The sequence below is a fragment of the Miniopterus schreibersii genome (assembly GCF_964146895.1).
Source record: "Miniopterus schreibersii genome assembly, chromosome: 4".
NCBI lineage: Eukaryota > Metazoa > Chordata > Mammalia > Chiroptera > Miniopteridae > Miniopterus > Miniopterus schreibersii.
Window position 1 is genome coordinate 20,022,946 of NC_138105.1, and position 25,082 is coordinate 20,048,027.

Genomic DNA, 25,082 nt, shown 5'->3' on the forward strand with positions numbered 1-25,082 from the left:
TCCCACTCATTCTTTTTGTCACCCTCCATCTCTCTTCTCCTCCCCTGCACCACAGTGGCCAGGCCCTGTGCCAAGTTCTAGGAGAATGATTGTTTCCATGGCAACGGACCAATGAGCTTAGAAATCTGAGCATGTTCCTGTTGACACAGGGAAACCCAGATGCGCATGGAGAGCCTGGCAGTGCAGAATCTGGGGTGACCTCCTTAGCTACCAGTCACTGTGTGCGTGTGTGTGTGTGTGTATGTGTGTGTGTGTGTAATGCAGTAAATGGGATTTAGGTTGGAGAGGGCCTAACTCACTGGCCATATGGCTAGTAGCTGCTAGCATGAGACTGTAGCATCTTACTCTCTGGAGATCTAGAACAAGAGAGTCTCCCCCCTGAATTCTACCCTGACACTTCCTCTCCTTTCTGATAAAGGGGCACATTTGCTCAGAGGCCAATGGCGAAAAGACTGTTCACTGGGGGATTCCAGGGAAGATGAAAAAGGCTTTTCCCACCTCACCGGCCCTGCAGCCTCGGTCCTGACTTTCCTGAGCTGGGCTCACGTGTGGCTGGACATACCCCTATGCTACCAGGAAAGGAAGAGAAAAGCCTGGTGCAGGGGCAGTTTGCCAACCTTGGGGCCAGGGGCTGGGGCTAGGTCCCCGCACTCCCCACTCCAGCCATGCTCTGCCTCCTCCATTTTCCTTCCAGGAGACTGAGCTGCACTTTCTCTGCTCCCTTCTCCCTCCCTCCTCCTCCCCTCGATCTCTCCCTCTCTGTCCTTTTATTTCTCTTCTGATGCTGCTTCAACGCCCCTGCCATTCTTTTCCTTCTCCCTAGTTCTGCCTTCCAGGGTCTCATCCCAGCCAGTTGTACCCCTTGGTCGCTGATGGCCTTGGCTCTGCCTCTCAAGGGCTCAGTCCCCATGTCCTGCAGTCTCCCTCCTGTCCTCCAACCTAGCCCAGCAGCTCAGAGCACAGCCCCTCCCTTATGGGGCCACATGCACTGCTTCTTTAGCCCCAGTCTTGGGTACCTGTCTCCTGGTTGGTTCCCAGGGTCAGAGATGAACCTTGGGGCTGGTTCCCATTGTCACCTTTCCTCAATCCACCTCCTTTCAGAGTCTCTGGCTTACAGCCCCCCCTCTAACATTTTTTAGCCTTTGTAGCATTTTTTAGCCTATGGCCATCTGACCTTCCAGCCCTGCCTGGGAGGCCTCATAGGGCTTTTGTCCCCAGAGCTTACACCTGGCAGGAGGTACCAGAAAATCGATTTGGGGAGGGGTCTCAGGGCAGGAGGCCCTAGAAGGTTGAGGCCCCTACCCCTTCTTAAGTTCTGACCCCTGCTGGTCCCCTGACTCTGTCTTGAACCCAAAACCATTTCCCCAGAGCTCCTGGTGTTCACATTCTGACCTCTTGTCCCCTCCCTCCCACAGCTGAGCCCTGCTTCTCACTTCAGGCCCTTCCCACCTAGATCGGGGTGGGGCAAGAACAAAGCACAGAGGCCGAAGTTAATGAAGTGCCCGAGTTTGGTTTATTGGCTCATCCAGTGCCAGAGGTCCAATGAGCATCCACTCTCCACTGAGTTGGGAGCCCCTTGGCTCCTAAATGCCTTCTCTCCTTCACACATTCCTCCTGGCTCTGACTGAAATCCCGGCAGATGCTGGGGCAGGGTGTGGAGCAGAGGCTGGGCTCTCATGGGTCTGCTCACATGGGGCCTAGTCTGCTTGGCACAGGAAGAGGACCCTGGGGGAAAGGAGGACCGGCCTCTGGGTGTGGAGAAAAGCAGCTGGCTCAGCAGGGGCCTCTATAGCGGGCCCTGAGGGGCAGAGGAGCCCAGTGCACGGACAGGGCAGGAAAGGAAAGAGGCAAAAAAGAATTGAGGACAGAGGAGGAGGTGAGAAGCCCCTCGGGAGCTCCACTGCCTTGTGGGCTGTAGTCCTCTGAGGCTCAGAGACGAGGAGGGAGGGCTGAGGGTGGGGGATCACTGCTGGAGGGAAAGTCCTTTACCCCAAATCCTCCCAGCCCTAGCCCCAGAAATACACACACACACTCATATGCACACCCCTGGAACCCCACCTCTTTTTAGTGGGGACATGTAGCACACAGTTCATCCAATGTCCCCAGCTACAGTTCCAGCCTGGCCACCCTGGTCATTTAAGCACACACTAAGCCCTGCGCTCCACTCACAGCTGTGGCCTGGAGCCCCTGCCCAGGTTCCCCGAGGCCTTCCCCACTCCCTCCCTCCCCCAGGTACCTTCAGGCCTGTCTCTGGTCCATCTGGCCTATGACTGCCCCCCCACCCCCACCCCAAACCAAGGGAGAGCAGTAGGTGCACGTTAGGACCTCAGAGAAGCGGATGGCCATGGTTTTCAGCAAGGCACTGGGTGGGCAAACAGGACTGGAGTGGGGAGAACGGCAGTTCAGGCTCTGAGGAGCCCCCACCTACTTGGGTGACTCAGTCCTCAGCTCCAGGTCCAGCCTCTACCTTCAACACACTCCCACCCCCAGCAGGGCTCTCTCCTCTTTTCCAACCCCTTCCAGAAAGTGGCCACTGGCCAGGCACCAGAAACAGCCATCTGAGGGGCCCTGGGGTCTGAGACGCATGGGCTATGAGCACAGTGTGGAGCAGGGGCTCTGCAGCCTGGGGGGTCGGGACCTCAAGCCGAGTCACCCCCGCCAGAGGTCTTCTTCTTGGGCCGGGTCTTCAGCGTCTTGGAAGCCACTGGCTATGGGAGGAGGGAGGAAGACAAGAGAGCGCTCAGCCTGGAGCCACAACCCCCTCCCCATCTCCCCAAGTTCTCGGCTCTCACCTCAGCTTTGGGCACTTTTTTGATGGATTTGACCCTCTTAGGGGCCTTGTCTCCCCCATCATCCTCAGAGGTCTCTGTCCGGGAATCTGCCTGGTTCGTGCTAGACCTTAAACTCAGGCCAGGGTCATCTCCTGGGTGTGGGGAGGAAAGGAAAACAGGGGTCGGGGTGTCCCTCCCACCTGGTCACCTCCTTGCCCTCATGCCCCACTGCCCAGCCTGTACCTAAGTCCTCGATGGTGTCCAGGAGGCTGCCAGGGCCAGGTCGGAGGCGGCTGTCCGGTCCATGCAGGGGCAGTGTGTCCTCGGCCCGAATCAGGGTCAGGTCCTGCATGCTGAAGCTTCGCAGCTTCTCTGACAGCACCCCCTGGCCCTAGGATCACCACCACGCACCGGGGAGAACCAACCAGGGGAAGGGGCGGGGTGGAGAGAGAGGTCACCATGGGGCACTGGGGGGGCACTGGGAAGCCACTGGGCTCAGTGCCTTCCCCACACTATTCTCATCCAGTTCTAAGGTGGTACTGACAGGCTAGGGCCATACTTTCCCTTTGGATAGATGAGGAAACTGTGGCTCGGAGAGTGGAAGTCACTTAGCTGGAGTGTGGTAGAGCCAGGATTGGAACCCCGAGCTGCACAAGCCCCAAACCTTCCCAGCCCTGAGGACAGGTGGAAGCAGAAGGACCTAACCAGGGGGACGAGATGAACAGGTGGGGCCCCAGGAGCTTGGGTCTGCCCCCATCTCACCTTGGCAGCAGCTGTGACCGCGGCATTGGCGGCCAGGTTGAGGCCCCTCTTGCCCACCCTCATCATAGTCTCATAGCTCTTGTCTCGGGCCTGTGTGATGTACTCATCGATCTCCTGAGGGGTCAGAGGGGAAGGAGGAAGGGGAAGGAGGTGGGGCAGGCCCTCTGAGCCAGGCCCTGCCCTGCCCTTGTTCACACCTGGACAAAGGCACTGCCTGCTGCAGAAGGCCAGGGCCCGGCCAGGTCACCTCAGGTTCTGGGGGGCCAGGAATGTATGTGGCTGCAGGCATGGGGCTACTTTGGCCTGGGGTGGGCTGGGAGGCAGAGTGGGGGCAAACCTTCTCCTTGTTGGACAGTGTCGGGTGCACGAACTTGCGGTAGAGCACGCTGGAGCCCTTGGTGTAAGGGGACAGCAGCCATATCACAAAGGCGATCTTGAGTTCAAAGTAGAAGGGGAACCTGTTGTGGGGACAGAGGCAAGTGGCAGAGCCCGGGGCAGGGAGTCAGGTGGTGTGCTGATGCCCCGCATGACGCTGGCCAGCCCCCACCCCCCAGTGCATTGGGGTCCCCATGTGGCTTGGGAGACTGGTCATTTTGAATCTCAAGGGGACTGAGAAGCTCAGCTGAGCTTTTTTTTTTTTTTTTTTTTTAACATATCTTTATTGATTTTAGAGAGAGGAAAGGAGGGGGAGAGAGAGAGATAGAAACATCAATGATGAGAGAGTCATTGATCAGCTGCCTAGCCCGCAACCGGGGCATGTGCCCTCACCCGGGAATCGAACCCTGATGTCCTGGATCCTAGGTCAATGCTCAACCACTGAGCCACGCCCGGGGGGCTCAGCTGAGATTCTAATGGGAAGGTGAGAAGTGAGCCCAGTGGGAGTTCCCTCAGCAGTGGCTCCCAGCCCTGTCACCCTGACAGAAGAGCCCCTACTCCTCTGTCCTGGGGTCAACACCAAGGCGTGCTCCCTAACCTTCTGGGCCTACTGTGTTCTCACCCCCTTCGCTCCCTTTCCTCCCATGAAGACAGGGCCTTCCCCAGCTGTGCTCTGGATCCTATCCCTTGCTGCCAAGACATGCCCCTTGCTTTTAGGGATTATTCTCCATTCGCCACGGTTCCCCTTCTCAGGTCACAAACTCCTTCAGGCATGTCTCTGACATCCTCACAAGGCCTCCATCAGAGCTCTTTCCTTTGCCTGTGTTAGTGAAGAGGCATCTACACTCACTGCCCTCAGTTTTCAACCCACTTTCCTTCCCTGCTAAAACTGTTTTTCTCATAGGCCCAGGTCCTGGAATAACATTGTTCCACTCAACGTTGTTTTGTTATAATGCAGATGAGCTGCTGTAGAAACTTAACTCTTAGTTATATCAATTAGCCTGTGGTAAAGCTGGTTTCACTTAAAGTTGCAGAACCTATCCACGATGTTAAGTGAGGCTTACTGTAATCTACAATCGCAACCATCTTTTGATCTCTCCCTCTCCCTAAAACTCTCTTCTCTTGACTTTCAATGCGCTGTGTGCGCTATGCTAGTTGTCTCTTACAAGACGCACCTGCCCATTCAATAAACATTTTTGAGCTCCTGCTGTGAATATATAGATGATTAAGACATTCCCTCCCTTGTCCTCACAGTGTTCTTATGTAGTCTAGTAGTGTCTGGAAAATGCCTTTGAGTACAAGCATCCAATGTGTATAGGACTGAATCATTTACAAATAGAGAAACTGAGGCCTAGAGAGCTGTGACCTGCCGAAGGTCACAGGAAGTCTGGCAGAAACAGCTTTCCTGAAGTCTACTGTGGTGCTTTGGATGCCACCGGAAAGATATTCTGCTGATCAAGCTAGGCCTGGATGGGGTGGGGATGTGGCATCCAGAAACCCATAGAACTGTGGTCTCCACCCTGGGTCTCAATCTTCTGTTGGGCTGGCTGGGCGGAGAAAGCCAGAGGCCCTGGACCCCAAGATGCAGGGAGGGGATGCTGGACCTCACCAGGAGAGCACGATATCCGTGAGTGTCTCAGCTGTAGTGAAGAAGGCAAAGACGATCCAGTACATCATCCATTTCACCTGAGGGTGCAGAGGGCAAGTGTTGGCTGGGGCCTGAGGGGCCTCTGCTGCCAACTATGCTGGGTGTTCTGAGGGGAAGGGACACTCAGGACCTCAACTTTGCCTGAGGGTCACACCCGGGCAGGGGGAAAGGAACACACAGGAATCTCCTTTGAACCAGGGTCTCATTAGTGCCAAAAGCATCGGTACAAAGTCACCCCCTATCTATAATGTGACCCACTGTCCTCCCCTCTCTCTGCCACATGGGTTGGATGGGAGCTGAAGGGTCATACACTCACATATTCCTTCACGTTTTTTGTCTTCACGGCTTTGTAGGAAGAATAGGCTGGGTACAGGGTGCCAAAGATGAGCCTAGAAAGGCAGGCATGGTTACTGGGCCCCTCGGCCAAGAGCAGTGGCCTCTCCCTCCCAGCTCCGCATCAATCCCTGGGTAGGTTACAGGAGCTGGATTGATGAACTCGGGACTCAGAAGATGCACAAGCATGGAAGTCACAGCCAGCTAAGGTGATATCCCTTCCTCCCTCTATTGTTGGTTTTTTCTCCAGACCCTGAGACACAGAAAGACCCAGAGGCCAGAGGGTCCAATGTGGTCCCTTCGGCCATGATCCCTGGTTATGCACAAACATATACGGGGAGTGGGGGTCTAGTCGCTGCCTTGACGGTGTCTTCCTTCTCCAAAGGCCATGTCCCTTACCCTCTGCCTCCCTGTCTCACGGCCATGCCGGGAAGGGCCAGGTCTGCAGGGGAAGCCCACACTGTCTAACAGGGCCCTCCACCTGGCAGGCAGGGGCACCGCTGGAGCCCTGGGGAGCAGAGGGCATGGGGCAGGAGGCCCGCGAGGGGAAAGGGGTTTATTCCCCCATGTGCGCACTCTTGGGACCAGCCTCGGGGAGGGCCCTGGACCCGAGGCCCTGGCAGGAGTGGACCTGGTGGTGATGCCATTAGCGAGCGCATGCAGGCCTCAGGGGAGGCGCTCAGAGGACTCGCTCCTCCGGGGCTCATCCAGACAGGAGAGAAGCGGCCGCTCCCAAGGCCACATGAAATGAGGCCCCTGGTTCCCTCTGGGGTGGGATGGGAGGGGGAGGAAGGAGATTCCGGTCTGGAGGCAGCCAGGACGCAAGCCCATGACAGCGCAGAACTGGGAAGAAGGCAGCAGGGAGGGGGTTCTGGGTGTCAGTCCCCCGGGGCCGAAGCTGAGGGCCAGCGTCCTGAGGGGGCAGGGCTTGGCTGAGGCTCGCGTGGAGCCGGGGGAGGCCCGGCCCCTTGAAGTGTGGGGTACCGCCGGTCCCACATGGACCCCCTGCCTGGTGGAAGCGGCACACTTCCCAGCTGGCCTGTGGAGACGGGGTGCGGGTGGCGTCCTCAAGGATGGGGGTTGTGGGCGCAGGGTTCCCTCCCGGAGCCTGGGGGAGGCGGCAGTGCCCCGGCTCCCGCCCTCCCTCCGGGTTTCCACAGCCCCGGCTGGGCGCCGTCCCTCCCGGGCCCTCCGAGCTCCTCCGCTTCCCCACGCCCGAGGCCGCCCTCGGGGGGCCGCCGGAGCGCGTGCCTTCGCCCCCCCGACAGCCGGTGGCAGGGAGGGGGTCCCGGCCCCTCGGAGGAGGCCCCGGCTTGCTCCCCGCACTTCCATCAGCCCGGTCCCCGCAGCGAGGCGCGGGCCCGGGTCTGAGCGGCCGGGCGGGGGAAGGGACACGCCCGCCTCCCCCCGAAAACCCACCCGCGACGCTCAGCCCCTGCGATGCGCGCGGCGAAGGGGCAGGGAAATTAAAAATAAAAGGGGTGCGGAGCCGGGCCTGCCAGGCTCCTCAGTGTTCCCCCCACCCCGTCCTGGGTCCCACACCCCCAGGTCTCTGGGGACCCCAGACAGGGACGACGTGTCCTGAGGTGACTGCGGTCTGAAGCCCGCAGGGGTGCTCCCGAGCTGCGGTACCCCTCGGCCCCCCCGCGGCACTCACACCACCAGGCGGGAGATGATCCAGGACACCATGGCGCGGGCGCGGGCGCGGACCCGCCCGCGAGGATGCAGCTGCCGGAGGTCGAGCGGCGGCGCAGCCGGAGCCGCGGGAGCCGCGGGAGCCGCGGGAGCCGCGGGAGCCGCGGGAGCAGCAGCAGCAGCAGCCGCCGCGGGGCCGCGGAGCAACCAGCCGCCGCCGTTAAAGGGGAGGTCCTGCCGCAGCGCCGGCTGTGGGCGGCGGCGCTTCTTAAAGGGGAGGCCGCCGCGCCCCCCGCACCTGCTGCGGCCGGGCATGCGCCTTTGACCCTCGGGGCCGCCCCCCCCCCCCCCCCCCGCCTTCACCTGTCCTGGGTCCCACGCCCAGGCCGAGGTCCTCCGAAGCCTTCACGGCTGCACCCCGACGCCCGGCCCGCTGCGGCCGCGCTGACGGCGGGCGGGCCCCGCGCGGAGCCTCAGCATCGTTTCTGCGAGTCCTCGGGACCCTTCGCTAAGGCGCAGGTTATAATTACCCTCATTTCAAAGATAAGGAAACGCGAAGCTTGCGGAGGTTCAAGTAAATAATTTGCCAAGTGTCACAAAACCACTGTGTCATGCAGCTAAGGTATGAACCCAGGGATCCTACTTTAAATAGGCTGCTTCTCGCAACCGGTGACTCGGAAACCGCCCCCCCCCCGTCACAGGCCCTGTAGACACCCACCTAAGAATTCCTCAAGTCTAAGGTACAGCTGCACCTGTCCACCCCGCCTTTTCTCAGCCACCACCAACACCCCAGTTGGAAGAAAATCCCCCAATCTGACCTGCTTTATTTTTTTTAGGGTTGTCAGTTCCTAGGCTTTGCAGCAGAGCCCTATGCTCTCAAGGTGATTAATACCCTGGGGAGGGGAGTCAGACCTTCGAAGGCCTGGGATCCAGGTCGGAGGTGGATCCAGGGACTCCAGTTCCACCCCCATCAGCAAGCACTGGCGCCCTGTATGCCCTAATTCTGAAGACATTTATATCCAGAATGTAGGCTAGCCCTCGCCCGCCTCCTGATTTCCACCAAAGCAACAACGCTCCAACCGCCACAACTCCCCTTTCCCCTTTGTTTTCCTTTCCTTTCCTATTTCAAAGCTTCTGCATTCGTCTACCCTTTATGTGGAGGTGTCATCCTCCTGGTGATCACAGCATCCACCTGTGCCCATCGGGCAGAAAGGACGTGCTCAGAGCTCTGTATTTGTTATGGTCCTATTCAAACTCAGTATCTTTGAACCACACAGTGACCTATTTCCACCCTGATAATTGTATTTCCAGGCTTATTTGGAAGATATTTTCCAACAGGCTCCAGAGAAGTGGCCTCTGATGACCCCTCTTGCTATTCTTTTCAACTTCCTCTTCAAAAGACCTTTTCTAATTAGAGCATAGTCTGTCCTAAGTCTTCAAGCCACTTGCATTGCTGCTTGATAAAAATAAATTCCATTTGGGTCTTTTTATTTTATTGATTGACGTTCGAGAGAGGGAGAAGAAACACTGATATGTTGCTCCACTCATTTATGCATTCATTGGTTGGCTCGTACACGTGCCCTCGCTGGGGACCGAACCTGCAACCTGGGTGTGGCAGGACAATGATCTAACCAGCTGAACTACCTGGCTAGGGCCCCCATTTGGGTCTTCTCCCACCAGCTCCAAGGTGAATCTGGAGCCACATGTTTCATGTGGGCAGCCAGGCCTCCTGCTCTGAGGAACTCCACCACTGACTGCCCAAAACCTTGCTCGGGCCACCCTCCATGAGTTCCCCCCAAGACTGCCCCAGGAAGGTAGGACCCCACTTTTCCCACTCCATTCACTGAGTAAAAACTATGGGAAACATATCTCTCCTCCCATCCTCTTACTTACGTGGCTCCTTTCCTCTAACCCCCAAGCCCTCAAACCACAATGACCTGGCACTTCCCTCTCCCAATAGGGAACAAATTTGGAAGCAAAGGGTAATAATCAGATGCAGCAAAATAATGAAGATCTGAAAACGAGCCACCCTCTACTTCCAACCCCACCCTCTTCCTGACTTTGCTTTTTAGAATGGCTGGCAAAGAATTTACTCCACTCCAAACAGATTTGTTAGATTTTTAATAAGAACATGGAAATCCCAATCAGCCCTTCAACAAAATTAAAATACAGAAAGTGAAATTAAAAGTATTCTACAGTAAATGACTTTTATTAAAAAAAAAAAGTAACTGTGAACATATAAACAAGCCTGCAGGCACTACAGTACAGCGGAAAGAAGACAGATACATTTTCCAATGTACCCATGGGCCAACAAATTCCATTATTTTCAAATAAATTCTTAATAAAACTCCACTGAGTTGGAAAGTTTTGCTGGAAATATTTCTGGACAAAAAACCCAAAAAACAAAAAGCCTCATGTAGGAAAATCAAACTTTCCTTCGAATTTGGAACTGTTAAGAGAAGTCCCAAGGGAACGCTGGTAATAGGTGGAAATGGTTCCTGGAGTCACCAGTGTGTGTATGTGTGGGACACACCACAGCTCAGACATGACAAAGTTCTTTCTCAGATGGCTGTTCCCTCAAGATTGATAGGACTGAGATGGGAGAGGGAGAAACTAAAAGAACCCTAAAAAGCCAATCCTTTTAAATTCTGCTTTGGCTGATTTTGTGCTATAATGGACAGTTGATTTCTAAAAATCGTATTTCTTCAAAGAAGTTTTATTGAAAGGAAGACTAAATGTAATGTGCCTTTCCTCATAATCCAGGAAAACAACTGTGGTATTTCAAAAGTTCTAAAAATATCTACTTTCATGAAATAGTAACTATTTCACTACAAACCTATTTTTCACTAAATACACACGTTTCCTAATCCTGGAGCCTCCTGGGAAAAGCAGTGGGTTCTCCCCGGGTCCTGCAAGACTCCAGTGTTCATGGGAGAGATTGTGGGGAATGGCTTCACCCTGTCTCCTGGGATGGGCTGTGTCAGAGGTCACGTGCAGAGACACTGTCAGGCTTCCACCAGGCATGTTTAAGCAATTAGCCCCTAAGTTGTACCAGTTATGTGATTCCCCATACCTCCAAACACTCCCAATTAACTAGGCACGAGAGAAAAAAAAAAGAAAGTCGTGCCCACGTTCCTGGTTTCCACATATTCCAGATCACAAGACTGCAGGAAAGCCCAGTGATGTTCAGGCAATTCAGAGTCCCAGAAGGCCGCAGGATAGGAATGTGGCACCCTCGGCTTGGAGTCTGAAACTGTGTGTGAACAGTGCGACTTTCCTGTGTCAACCTTCAGTGTTGAGGCAGCGTAGAGAAGAGAGGCTGGAGTTTGTAATACTGACCACACTGGCTCTGAGTGAAGCGCCTCCGCTCCAGCAGAGAACCCTGCCGTTCCAGTAGGTGTGTGAGTGAAAGACCTGCTTCACAGGGGAGTTTGGACTTCCTCCATGCCTAAGACCTTGCCAGTTTGGATTCATGAGCCTTGAGGGTGCCAACAGCATCTTTCACAGCGTGATAAATGATGTTCTTCACCTGGAGAGAGGAGACAGCACAGTCAGTTCACGGCAGCCCTATGTTGTCTTCTGCAAATGAAAATGTATGTTCTATGCTGCCTGTAAGCCAATTGCTTATGAGGAAACCCCTCAACCAGGACTGCGTACTTCCCAAATCCAACCCAAAGCTGACTTACAAGTCACAAAGGATACAACGTCTATATTAAGAATGATGAAATCATTTGAAAGGTCATATAATCACCACCATCTATGTGCTTACTATGTGCTGGGCACTACTGCTAAAAGCTCTTTATGTGGATTTCCATTTAATTCTTACTATGACCCTGTGAGATAGATTGTATTATTTTATTTTTTATTTTTTTAATGTTTTTATTGATTTTATTTTATTTTTTTAATTTTTATTTTTGTTTAAAATATTATAGATGTCCCTTTTTCTCCCCAATGACCTGTTCCACCCCGTCCCTTCCCCCTCCCCAGTCCCTCTCCCCACCATTGTCTGTGTCCTTGGGTTGTGCATATATGCATATAAATTCTTTGGTTACTCTCTCCCTCTCCACCCACCCGCCCTCCTCCATCCCTGACATTCGTCAGTCTCATCTATAGATTATATTATTATTCCTCAATTTACAGTAGGAAACTAAGGAAATCAGGCGCCATGGTCAACAACTTTGCCTAGGTCCTGCAGTGATTAAGAATGCATGCAAACCAAGTGAGCACGTAGGGTTATCGGGTACTTTTTCCTTTTGTTCTTATATGTATTTTCTAATCTGTCTAAAAGAACACATATTATGTGTGAAGTAGGAAGATATAGTAAAAGCTATTAAAAGAAAGTGAATTGCCTAAAGACAGTTTTAAACCAAGATGGTGATTATTTCTGGGGAAGGAAAGTGGAGAGAGGGAACGGGAAGAGTACATGGAGACATATGTGTATGTACATATACGATGTTCCATTTCTTAAGCTGTGTGATGTGCACACAAGTTCCCTTGTGCTATTCTCCACTAAGTTTTTTGTTGTTTTTTTTTAAATACGTTTTTACTGATTTTTTTTAGAGATGAAGGGAAACACTGATGAGAGAGAAACATCATCGATGGGCTACTACCCGCACTGGGGATCAAGCCCACAACCCAGGCATGTGCCCTGACCCGGAACAGAACTGGGCGACCTCTTGGTTCATGGGTGGACACTCAACCACTGAATCACACCAGCTGGTTTCCACTAAATTTTTTGTATTAATTCAACAAATATTTACTGAGTACCTACTATACGTCCAATATTGGCTAGGGAAAAGCAGTGAATTAAACAGTAAAATCTCCGCCTTTGTAGAGTTTAAGTAGCTTATATTCTAGTAGGGATAGAAACCAACAGATAAAACACAAAGTATGTTAGATAGTAAAAAATACAATAGGAAGAAATAAAGCAGTGACAGAGGATGGGAAGTGCTGGAGGTGACCTGTTAGAAGTAGACACAATGGACGTGGGGTCTGAAGTACGTATGCCTGAATATCGGCACTACGTCTATAATGTCGATATTACCTATTTATCAATGTGAATGTACTTTGTATAAGAATTTCACAGTTGAAATGTTCTTTAATTTTGAAAAAGGAACAAGGCTGAAGGTGACTGAATCTACTAGCAACCAAAAAAAATCTCCAACCTCATTGGTCATTGACCAAAGGAGACACACCTGAGCCACAGGCATGATAGAGCAAAATGGGCCACAGGTGACAGGCTGGGCTGTGTACTCAGATTGCTGAAGTTCTGCCTGGACAATCTTGCTTCTTTATTCTTACTTCTTATATACTACTAAAGCACCCAAGTGCATTAACAGTAAAATTCTGCTTTTAAAGTTCAAATCCACTTCAGGTGTAGAGAAAAACCTGATATGATTGTCCGGCTTAGATCTATATAAGGGGAAAACAATCCCCACTGCTCTCAGGGCCATGGACTGCAGTCCCTAGCAGAGCTCTAAGGAATTGAGTCTGCACAGAAATTTGCTGTGAGAAGCTGCTTCAGAGAAATATCCCTTCTTGGAAACATTTTCAGAACAGTCACAGTGCTTTTCCCACCTGACTGGGGAAGTCAGTCTAGTCACAGTTACTAACACTGAAACATTCTATCTCCCAGGGGCAGAGAAAGAGAAGACTGTTACACCATAAATGATTAGGTTAAAACATGAGTATTCTCTACACCAAACCAGAGGAGGACTGATTAAATACTTCCTGGGAGGAGGACTCCATACCCCCAGCCATGGTTCCCTTTATCACCTCTCTATAGTTTTACCTCCCAGAGAAGGCCCTCAGGAAACAGAATGTGCCTCCTGTGTATGTAGCCAAGTAGGAGATGAGAAGACAGAGTGGGGGTAAGGAGGAGCTATTTACCTGCAGTTTATCCTCATGGTTTGTATGAGTGTTAGAGAGATGCCTGAATTCCTGCGTTAGGCGGAAACAGTGCTTTACGTGTTCTGGAGATACAAAATCTTCTGCTACTTTTATGCAACTGTAAAGATTGTGCACCTGGGAAGGAAAAAGTACAGAGGGAAAATATCAGGCATTAGAGATTTAGTAACACATGCAAAATGCCCATGATACAGTTTTAAAAAACTTTAGAAATACTTATATACACCAAACTGTTAACAGTAGGAAGACAGGATTAGGGGATTGAAAAGGGGTAGGGGAGCCAAGCTGAGGCTTTCACTTTTTCTTTAATAGTCTCCTTTTTTTTTTTTTTTAATCCTCAAGCAAGGATATTTTCCATTGCTTTTTATGAGGGGGGGGGCACTGACGTGAGACACATCGATTGGTAGTCTCCCACACTCGCCCTGACCTGGCTGGGGACTGAGTGAGCCTGCAACCGAGGTAAGTGCCCCTGGCCAGAATCAAACCTGAGACCCTTCAGTCTGAAGGCCGATACTCTAACCACTGAGCCAAATGGGCTAGGGCAATAGTCTCCATTCTTTAAAATTTTTTAATTGAGCATTTAAAATTACATAGAAGAAAATTAAAAATCCAAAAATAAACTGTAGTTTAAGAGCAATCTGCCTAATCCAGCCATTTATAGCTATTGCCAGATCAGCAAGAGAGAAATAAGGAAGCCCATGGGACTGTGAGGCCCAACTCCCGAGATGGAACCCACCTGGTGTGGGGCTCCAGCAGGTATGAAGACAGCATCTCCCAGGAACTGAACAATAGCCCAGCCTTGCACGCCATACTCTTCATAGAGTCGCTTACGGAGGGTCTGGTCCAGGTACCAACTTTGGTCATGAATTGGGTCATGATCAGGGGGATTCTCTTGGCCTTGCTCTTCTCCAACCTGAAGCCATGACCAAAATACAAAGACAGATAAATCAATAAATTATTACCAGCAATAATCCAACTTGTTGCAGCAATGTCCCTGGGTGGGCCAAAGCTTCTGCTTTATTCTATTCAACATCCTCTAGGTGTAGATTCAGGCTTTTCGGGCATTTTGACAAGAGGTATAGGTCTTTAATGCAAAGGGACTCCACACAAGAGACCCTAGGCAGGCTGTCTCTGCACCCCCAGACCTTTAATCTGTGAGCTGGGAGTCCACCTGGGGGCATACCTTTCGGAGCAGCTCCCGGATCTTCTCTGCATCCTTGGCTGCATAGATGTGCCATAAAGCACCGGGCTTCTCCTTTCCATCGTGAATCCTCTGCTTTGTCACCTCATCAGCATCTCCCTCATCAATTGTCTTGAGTACCTCTGTAAAGAGCAAAATGTCACTTTTCAATGTAACCAGACATTTCAGTACCTCTGAGTGAAGCAAAATGCCTAATTCAAACAAGTTTAGTCTCCACTACCCTTGTTTCTCTGGAGTAATACGAGGTAGAATGAAAGAATCAAAACTCATATAGGTCTAAGCTTCCTAAACATAGGAGGAGCCACCTTAACCTTTAAAAGACAGCATTTAAAAGACAGCATCATACAAACTCCATATATTTTCCAGGATCAACTGTACAAATAATGGTTTCTTTTCTTTTGCCTGTAAAAAAGAACGTATATGCTTAGGTTTCTGAGTATTTAACCTTTAAAAGGCGGCTTTTAAATTCCATCAGCATTTAAATTCGGCCAGCGGGACCCACTCCTTGCCAGGAACTAAAGTTCCCTTTCATCGGATAAAGGTTAATCTTTCTTAAGAGAGACAGCATTTCTAGAGGCATAGTTTTCCTTTAAAACATATTTCCTGTTCAAACTGTATGGCAATATCTTATGTTCAAATTTCTGATTATTTCCTGCTGCAAATAGATGAACTCTATCCTTTCTCAAGACCTCTTCTAAACTCTATGGATTCTGCCTGGCCAGTGTGGCTCAGCGGTTGAACATAGACCTATGATGCAGGAGATCTTGGTCTGATTCCCACCCAGTCAGGGCACATGCCCAGGGCTGCAGGCTCGATCCCCAGCAGGGCGATCAATGACTCTCTCATCATTGATGTTTCCCTTTCCCTTCCTCTCTCTGAAATCAATAAAAATATATATACATATATCTGTATATATATGTCTGTGTGTGTATATATATATAATATATATCTTTATTGATTTCAGAGGGAGGAAAGGAGAGGGAGAGAGAGATAGAAACATCAATGATGAGAGAGTCATTGATTGCCTCCTGCTTGGCCCCGACTGGGGATCAAACCCGCAAACTAGGCATGTGCCCTGACCAGGAATCGAACCAAGATCTCCTGGATCATAGGTCGATGCCCAACCACTGAGCCACAACTGGCCGGGCGATAAAAACACATTTAAAAAAAACAAAAACTCTGTGGAGTCTATGGATTTAAGGCCACAAAGCATAAAGCTTCTCTGGCAAGTTAAGACGGCTAGCTTCTAATGCTTATATATTATAATCCCCCAAAGGACAAAACAGTGGAAGGATCTGTAAGTGCATAGCCTCAAAAGCAAATGTGTGGCAGGAAATATACCAAAGTAATGATACTGATTATCCCTGAACCTTGAGATTTTGAGTTACTTATTTTCTTCTTTAAAATTGCCTCTGTTTTCTAAAACTTCCATAATTAACATGTATTAATCTTACACTGAGATAGCAGGGAGTGTAAATGCACCAAAATATCCTTTTTATGCTTCATTTCTGTGCAAGTGACCTGTCTTCCCACAGCTGATCTGGCTGATGACCAACAGGCCGGTTTGCCATTCCTTCTTTCCTCTTTGCGGTGCTATACACTCAATGGAAAAGGGTGGCATTCCCAGGAGAATGACTGGTCAGATAAAACCTCCCTTCATCTAGCAACATCCACTGGGCACCTACTACATATTAGGCCTGGTAGAGATTTAAGAAAAAGTCACTGGCCCGGCCAGTGACTCAGCGGTTGAGCGTCAACCTAGGATCCAGGTGATCGGGGTTCGATTCCCGGTCAGGGCACATGCCCGGGTTGCGGGCTCGATCAATGACTCTCTCATCATTGATGTTTCTACCTCTCTCTCTCCCTCTCCTTTCCTCTCTCTGAAATCAATAAAGATATATTTTTTTTAAAAAAAAAGAAAAAGTCACTGGCCCTGACTGAGGGGAAGACACCCAATTCTACTCCCAAGGCCATGCCTCACCATCCTGAAGCAGTGGATTCTAGAGATCGTACCTTCATCATGAGCACCCTCCCCGATGGGGATCCCAACGTACACCATCACATTAACTGCATCAGACACATCCAAGTGAAGATTTGTTGTGCCAACTCTTCTATCTTCTGCTGTTATCAAACCTGAAGGCAAAAGATATGCAAGGTGAGAGAGAATATTTTGAAGAATCCAGATAGACACTGCAAATGAAAACATACTCAAAGATGTTCTTACGCCCTAGCTGGTGTGGCTCAGTGGTTACAGTGTCAGCCTGTGGATTGAAAGGTCCCAGGTTCGATTCCAACCAAGGGCATGTACCTCGGTTGCCAACTCAATCCCTGGCCCCAACCTGGGCGTGTGCGGAAGGCAACCAATCGATGTGTCTCTCTCACATCAATGTTTCTATTTCTCTCTCCCTTCCACTCTCTCTGAAAAGCAACAGAAAAAATATCCTCAGGTGAGGATTAGAAAAAAAGGCAAACATTAAAAACATCCTGGATACTATTAACTTCCCCATCCCGACACTGCCCCTTATCATCTCTATACGCCCTTGATGGGTGAAACAGGAACAGTAATGCTCAAAAAGGCAACACGGGCTCGTTTTCATACCATATGCATTGTACATCTTGGGGCCCAGATCAGGCCTTACGAAGTAGCTGGGTAGCCTAGAGGCCAGATTGAGCCTGCCATCTCGTTTTGTATATTCTGGAAGAGGAAGGTTCTCCATCAGATCTTCAAACCTACAGAAAAGCAAGAAAGATGACTTAACTTGATACTGGGGGGGAGGGGTGAGAAAGAGGTAAAGTTCATTTTTCTGTGATGACTTTGTGATGGCTTCAGCAAGTCTCAAGATAACCGACTGTCATTCACTAACCTAGTTGGCATCATGTCCCGAAAATCTTCCCCAGGAGGCCAGTCCTTGAGTTTGAGCACCATTGGCTGTCCATCTTCTGACCTTAATCGCTCTGGAAGACAGAAACACTCCTACAAACATCTGCTGGGTTAGCTGCTGCCTGATTTTCCAGTGACTACAAGTTTTAGGAGACTAAGCTCTTATTTTCAGACTTGTAAACTCCCATAGTGGACTAAATGGGCTGCTTTTCTCACCCACTGCTTTAGTACATGCTCTATTTTCCACCTCAGAGAGATTCTATCCCCCCCCTTCCTTAGAGTTCAAGTTTGCTCCACACATACTGTGGAATCACATGCTTAAGTTCATATATGCACTGGGAGTCATGTGATTGCCATGCTAGCTACCTGGCTGGCACCAGGAAAGAATGTTCCTCCTGCCAAGAGGCTGTAAGTTGTTATTCCATGGGCAGGGCTGAACACAGAGATGCTTACTTCCCAGCCTGCCATTACTGAACTAGATATAAAAGCTACTTACTGCATATGATCTCAAAGCCATCCCAGAAATCCCGAACTTTCACATCGGAAATTATAGCACAGTTCCTGCAGTTCACCAAGTCCACATCCTGGTCTCCAAATTCTTGGCTAAAGGCTTCTGGTTTCCAGAGTTCAGACTTGAGCTTTTTATGTACCCCTGAAACCAGCACTGGCTATGGAAACAAAAATATTCCATTTAGGAAATACTTTCAGCTCAGGGTTAAGGGACGGAACAGAAGGGTTTCCTGGGGGCTAACTCTTCTTGTCCATGATGATTTATCGTTCCTTCCCAGTTTCAGAATCTATGGATTTCACCCCGTCAGCTATAGCAAATGAAAACTACTCCTACTCCATTACACTTGATTCTCACCCTGGGAGCATGCCATAGAAATCACTTGTGTTGCCCTGGTATCTATCACTATTTTGAGGTGAGAGGACAAAAGCTGACAAATGCGCCTTTCAGAATATTTCCTCAGTAAGAATGAAAAGAAAAATCCAGACAATTCCACAACCTCCCCCTTCCTCAAGCACTTGCTAAAGTATAAAAATTAGGCAGTGCTATCACACTATCACGAAAACTTGTATGGCCCTGAAATATTTACCTAGAAAAGTACCACCCACTTCCACCCACTTTTGTCTCACCCCACACATCGCACTTAAGGATTTTCCCCTAGAGGTGTCATTAATGCCAGATCACCACCTAACAGGAATTTCAACTGCCCTATTAAGAACACAGAGCTACACAGCTTAGAAATAAAAGAAGCCCGGCCGGGCATGGCTCAGCAGTTAAGCATCGACCTAGGATCCAGGTGATCAGGGTTCGATTCCCGGTCAGGACACATGCCCGGGTTGCGGGCAAGCCGATCAATAACTCTCTCATCATTGATGTTTCTATCTCTCCCTCTCCTGTCCTCTCTCTGAAATCAATAAAGATATATTTAAAAAAAAAAAAGATTAAAAAATAAAAGAATCCACAAGGTATTTTCAGGAATCGTTTGATTTTTAAAAATCAAAGAAAACTCAAAGTAGCAAGACTGTCAACAATGAACTTACTTATGTCTAAATCTCCCTGGCCAAAGATCTCCCAGAATTGCAGCTCTCCTAGTAGCTGTGGTGGAGAGGCAGCCAGGCAGGCAGCCCAGGGAACTGCTCGTTCTTGCTTACCTGGCCTTGCTTCCAACACTCCCGGAAGATCTTCCAATTGTTTTTGTTGCTGGGGTCATGGAGACACAGAAGTCTCCCATCACAGAGCCAGGAGTGAGAGGTATGGGGGTCCAGCACATTTAATCCCATCACCATCTCCTTCACCTCCTTTTGGGTATCAGTCAAGTTGCAGGCCCGCTTTGCGGCGTCTGAGGTTTTCTTATTTTCTACCACTGAGGCAATGATGTGGTCAAGGAAGTTGGGCAGACTGGCCTTGTTCTTCACTCCCTGCCAGACACAAATCCAGTAAGTAAGTCTGACTGCGGCAGCATAAGAGCATTCAAACATTTGTCTAACAGTTGGATTCACAAGAAGGCGTTCTGATCTACCTGATTAGATTTCAGAAGAGTCAAAGTCTTTTGTAATTGGAGGGGGGAACCCATTAAATCAGTATCTTAAATTTCCCTATCCTTCGTATTTGCTTTACATTAATGAAAGAAAAGTACAGAAAGATCCCCTCTGCCTCAAGAGATTTGACAGCTAAGAAATATCTTTGCATTCAGCCCTTAATCTGTATTAAGTATTTGCATGTAGATCAGAGGAATCACAAAACACGGTAACTGAGTGAAAATGATCATTTACTTGGAGGGTTATCAACTTTTTTCTGGCTGCAGTGCCCACGGGCCACAATACTTGGGCCTTAGTAAAATTGATAATCTTGCTATGTCTGAAGTGTTACTATTATCTCTATAGAGTACCTATAATCATAAAACCTGGGAAAATTTAAAAATAAAAATAAAAACTGGGGCTCGGAGCAACTATAAAAAATAAACAGAGCCAAAGTAATTTCTTTATAGTCACTTATCCAAGAGAGACAAATAACCCACAGTGTACAAGGCTCAGCCACCCACAGCTCATCAAATTTCAGCCGTTAATCATAAAATAGAATAAGAAACATGCTTATGTACTTGTTTGAAATGATCTTCAAGATATACAAACTGAAAACAGAAAAATACTGTGTGGGACATTTGTGTAAAAAGGGGGGGGAAAGCTACCTACATATGATAATATCACTGAAAGGACACTCATGAAATAATAGTGACCCCCAGAAAGGGAAACAGGTGGCTGGGAGACACCGGGGGAAGGAGATTTTTCACTGTATCTTTAAAAATGCGTAGCTTGTGAATTCACTTGTTCAGTTAATGCTTACTAAGCACCTACTATGTATCAAACTCTGGCACTAGGGATACAGTGGTGAATCAGTCAAAAATGCCTTTAAGGAGAGGCGAGCACGCAATAAATAAAACACACAGTAAGTCAAATGGTAGTAAGTGCTACGGTAAAATAGTAAGTGTAGAGAAAACAGATATGAGTGGAGGATGGGGGTGGGATGGGCTTTTTAATAGGTGATCTAAGAAGAAGCCTTACTGAGGAGGAGACATTTTGGGAGACAGGAGAGGAAGCTGATGACCCAAGTCATGTGGTTACCCAAGAAAGCTCTAGGTGGGGAAAGGACAAGTGCAAAGTCTCTGAAGAGGGTGCATGTTGAGCCACACTCAAGGAACAGCAAGAAGGTGTGTGTGGCCGGAAGAGGGGGAACGAGGGGGGGGGTAGCTGAAGTTAGAGGAGTGAGGGGAAGACACACAGATAGGGTGGAGCTGTAAAGTCCACTGAAAGGGCTGTGCTTATATTATTAGAGAAACAGGAAGCCCATGAAGGATTTTAGGCAGCGGTGACATGACGTGCCCTTTATTTTAAAAGGATTATCTAGCTGCTGTGAAAACTAGACTGCAAAGAGGAAAGGGAAGAAATAAAGAGGACCTGTATAAGGAATTTACTGCAAAAATTCACGCAAGAGAGGACACTGGCTCAGACCAGAGGGAAAGCAGTGGAGCTGATGAGAAATGAGTTGACTCTATACATTGTGAAGATCAAACTGAAAGGATTTGCTGACAGATCAGTTATGAAATGTGAGAGAGGGGAGTCCCAAATAACTCCAAGAGTTTTGGCTGAGCAACTGGAAGAATGGAGATGCCACTGACCAAGAGAGGAAAACTAAAGAAGGAGCGAGCAGGCTTATAGGTCGGGAGTGTCTTAGAAGTGTTAGGTTTGAGGCGTCTGTTAGATTGTTAGATATCCAAGCGAATACAATACAAATGTATTGCCTAGGTTAAAAAAATAAATAAATTGATGTCTGTCAAGAAAACAAAGTAGTTTCTACTGATGATTGAAAATGTCAATGTCTCAATTTCCACTGACTTCCTAACATGGCACCAGAGGTTCACTATTTAAAAGGATCCCAAACTTAATGTAAAGAAAGATATTGTTGGCTGGACAGAAAACGTAGAGAACACAAGTCACCCACATATCCTCTAACCCAGTTATCAGATCTCTGATGGTTCTTTCATGGAAAAGCAGCAAAGGCTAGAGTTGTAGAGAGGACACTTACTGCTGAGGATGTAGAGAAGACCGGGGGGAAGGGTATGCCTGTGTCCAAGGGGGTTTGAGGAAGCTTTCCGGGCCCGGAGTGAAGGAGGTCTCGAAGGCTAGAGCCTTCGGTTTTGTTGTTGGAGGCAGTGGGACCCAGTAACAGACTGTTAAAAAGCTTTGGAGTCAACGGAGAGACTTTTGCAGTGGAGTTGAACGAGTCCAGCCCAAAGGGTGAGTGAGACTCTTTACTGAGCACCGACCTCAGGGACCCTGCTTCTGTAAGAACATAACCGGGAATAGCATTAGGCACAATAAGGAACACCCAGCAGGCAAATGACTCCTAAAAATCAGCCAACTGGGAAGGAGGAAAGACTCACCCCTCCCCTGCCCCCCAAACTACGTACGGTTTGTCTGGGCCAAGCCTGATGAGCTATGACTATGGTAGGTCTCATGGCCAAGGAGAAGCTCTCCTACTTCTTCCTTCCTTTTCCAGATCTGGATTTCAAACTTCCTTTTGTTCCCATCCATCTTTCGTCTCCCTCACTTTCTAAGACAGTGTTTCTTCAAGTGGGTCTCCAGAACACATGTATTGGAATCACCTGGAGTGCTTGTTAAAAATGGAGATTCTTGGTCTTACTCTAAGAGATCCTCATTTAATAGTTCTGGTGGGGCACAGAAATCTGCATTTTCAACGATTCCCCAGGTGATTCTTGTGCCCATTGAAAACTGTCTAGCTCTCAACCCCGGCTGCATAACAGAGGTATCTGGGAAGTTTATTAAAAATCTCACATCAATTCTGACTAGAGGTCTGGGGTAGAGACCAGGCATGTGTTTTTTAATAAAAAGCTCCACTTCTAGAAAGAAAGCAAAGAGATTCCCTCCCTTTATGTGATCAGCCAGAGAAAGCAAGTGGCATGTTTCATAAATGCAGATGGTAATGTGTGAACCTGAAGAATCCAAGAATAAACTCAAGTGCTCCACCCACAGGCAGGGCAGAGGCTTCTGTGCATCTCACCTTTTGTTTCTTCTTTAGCTTTCTGAGTTGCTAAATCCGCCAACCAGTGCAGGGCAGAGGAGGGTGGGGCCGTGTCAGGGCAAGGGGGCCTGATGGCTTTTAGCTCACTATTGCTGTTTGATGCCAAACTGTCTGCTTTCGGAGGCTCGTCGGCTCTGATGTCAGTGCTGTCGGCTTTGGGATCGGGCTCTGGAGTTGTTACCGCTGCAGTTCCTCCTCCACCTGAGAAGGTGGCTTCACTTCCAGAAGAGGCACTAGGGTTTATGCTAGGAAGCTAAAGCACAGAAGGCCAACATAGTCAGAGTGCTGTCCTTGTGGAACAAAAGTGATGCCTACACAGACCCATTTAGTTGACACTAAATAGGTCTGGGAAAACAATCTGAAACTATCCCATAAATTGTACATTCAGTCATTCATTCAACATATATTTATTGAGTCCTACAATGTGACAGAAACTGCTACGTTCTGTGGAAAGAGCAGTGAACAAGACTTGAAAATAAAACAGGGTTTTGTTTAGCAATCTCTGAGGCTCAAATTCAGCAATGGCAAATTGGTGATCAAAACTTGACCTCACTGAGCTGTTCTAAAGATTAAATGAGATAGTATATGCAGAGAGCTTAGCATATTTTCTGGCACACATAAACTCAATAAATGTTTATTATTCTATTATTGAATTTTCCACATGATTTTACTCTAATATGGCAACTCTACTGAAAATATATCTTTAAAAAAATTTTTAAAAATATAACTTTATTAATTTTAGAGAAAGGAAGGGAGAGGGAAAGAGAGGGAAACATCAATGATGAGAAAGTCATTGATCGGCTGCCTCCTGTATGCCCCCCTATAGGGATTGAGCCCACAACCCGGGCATGTGCCCTGACCAGGAATCGAACCTCAATCTCCTGGATCATAGGTCAATGCTCAACCACCGAGCCACGCTGGCAAGGCTGAAAATATATCTTGAGGTCCCTCAGCATTAATCCCTGAGTCTCTTATTGACCATGTGTTAATAGTAGCATTCCTGGAAGGGCCTCCAAATGTAAGCTGTTAGCTGTGTAAATGTGTGAGTGTGTATTTTTTAAAAAAACAAAAACAGCCTCTTGTTCAAAATAGTCACAATCAAGCAAGAATGCCCTCTACCTCTGACACAGCAATGAGAAAACCACTGACTTTCTTGAGGCTGGGGATTGCTTTCAGGGTAGAATGATCCCAGCTCAGCAGGCCAATCTTCATATCTTTGTCCCCTGTACCAACATAAGGACAGTAACCATGCACACAGAGAGAACTATAGTTCTAGTAACCTTTTCTATATTCTTCACCTACACTGGACTCTAAGGTATAAATCTTGACAAGATGCAAAGAGTCTCTTAGTGCTATATGTCAACTAAAACCTGAATTGGTTTTAAAGATGCATCAAGACAAACTTGTACCAGTCAGGGGAAAATCCCTTGAGTAACTCCTTCTAAGCTCATTCTAAAAATGCTTCCCTCTCTCCTAATTCCCCAGGAATCCTATAGTAGCCTGGAACAACAGAGATAAAAATGGGGCATTTCTTGGTACTAAGAACTTAAGCTTCACTCAGTTATACCCACACACACCACTTTACCTGTGATATCCCATTGGTGACAGCAGGTCTCAACACAGATTTGTTTTGCCGACTAATACAAGGACAGTTTGCTTTAATTCCCCACTTGCCCCGGGCAGCATGTACCATATCTCCAATATTATAAAGAGCTGGAAAAAAGACAACCATATTAACAATTAACATTAGAATGCCCATATGTTCCAGGTACTGTGCTAAAGACCTTAAATTGTTTACTTCAATGTTGAAGAGTATGTGAACACTGTTTTGCTTTTTTTTTTAAAAAAAAATGTTTTTATTGATTTTAGAGAGAGAGGAAGGGACAGGAAGAGAGAGAAATATCACTGTGAGAGAGAAACATCAATAGGTTGCCTCCCACACCCACCCTGACTGGGGACCGAACCCACAACCTGGGCATGTGTCCTGACCAAGAATTGAACCAGTGGACCTTTTGGTGCACAGGACAACGCTCAATCAACTGAGCCACACTGGCCAGGGCAACATTTTGAAATGTACACTTGAAATTTATGTACTGTAAATTATACCTAAAAAAAGCCCCAAAAAACTAGAAAAAGTGAGGAAAAAAATAAAAAAGGCCAATGTAAACTTTACACAAACCTTTAATTAATGCTTGGAAAAGCAGGAAGCAGGCATCCTGCCACTGCACTCAGGGAGCCCTTCTGTTTGGAAGCACTGGGGTAAAGAACACAGGGATACGCCTCCACCCCCCAAGCTTTCTTTTGTTAAGGCAGTCATTTTGCAGATTCACCATCTTTAATGCATTGTTAGTGGAAGTGCGCAAGCTGGGAACAGATTGACTGGAGGAATCAATGAAGTAAACTAGGGCTATGACACAAACATGAAATTATTCCTACTGTTAAACTTCCTTCGTGGATTCAAGAGG

At 48.5% G+C, this 25,082-nt stretch overlaps 2 protein-coding genes across 4 annotated transcripts in view; both read right to left on the minus strand.

The window, feature by feature from the left end:
• Positions 1-1,492: 1,492 nt before the first annotated feature.
• Positions 1,493-7,971, minus strand: REEP2 (receptor accessory protein 2). Of its 2 annotated transcripts, none has more exons than XM_081133864.1 (8): positions 7,547-7,971; positions 5,873-5,945; positions 5,518-5,594; positions 3,871-3,991; positions 3,534-3,647; positions 3,015-3,156; positions 2,793-2,923; positions 1,493-2,708 (listed from the first exon to the last, which is right to left on the minus strand). In XM_081133864.1, the coding sequence occupies exons 1-8, from the start codon at positions 7,837-7,839 to the stop codon at positions 2,640-2,642; spliced, it is 1,020 nt and encodes a 339-aa protein (XP_080989990.1). In that variant the 5' UTR covers positions 7,840-7,971; the 3' UTR covers positions 1,493-2,639. The 2 variants fall into 2 exon arrangements, with proteins under 2 accessions (XP_080989990.1, XP_080989991.1); XM_081133865.1 differs by having other exon boundaries at positions 3,015-3,162; positions 7,547-7,762.
• Positions 7,972-9,630: 1,659 nt separating this feature from the next.
• KDM3B (lysine demethylase 3B) overlaps positions 9,631-25,082 on the minus strand; it is a 61,871-nt gene continuing 46,419 nt past the window's right edge. For both annotated transcript variants that reach the window (XM_081136553.1, XM_081136554.1), the window contains 12 exons: positions 24,203-24,330; positions 22,597-22,870; positions 21,601-21,857; positions 19,173-19,439; positions 18,010-18,181; positions 17,497-17,587; positions 17,232-17,362; positions 16,646-16,765; positions 14,615-14,754; positions 14,168-14,344; positions 13,414-13,548; positions 9,631-11,053 (listed from right to left, as the gene is read on the minus strand). In XM_081136553.1, coding sequence (XP_080992679.1) covers positions 10,973-11,053; positions 13,414-13,548; positions 14,168-14,344; positions 14,615-14,754; positions 16,646-16,765; positions 17,232-17,362; positions 17,497-17,587; positions 18,010-18,181; positions 19,173-19,439; positions 21,601-21,857; positions 22,597-22,870; positions 24,203-24,330 — 1,973 coding nt within the window. In that variant the 3' untranslated portion in view covers positions 9,631-10,972. The remainder of the gene's footprint in view (positions 11,054-13,413; positions 13,549-14,167; positions 14,345-14,614; positions 14,755-16,645; positions 16,766-17,231; positions 17,363-17,496; positions 17,588-18,009; positions 18,182-19,172; positions 19,440-21,600; positions 21,858-22,596; positions 22,871-24,202; positions 24,331-25,082) is intronic.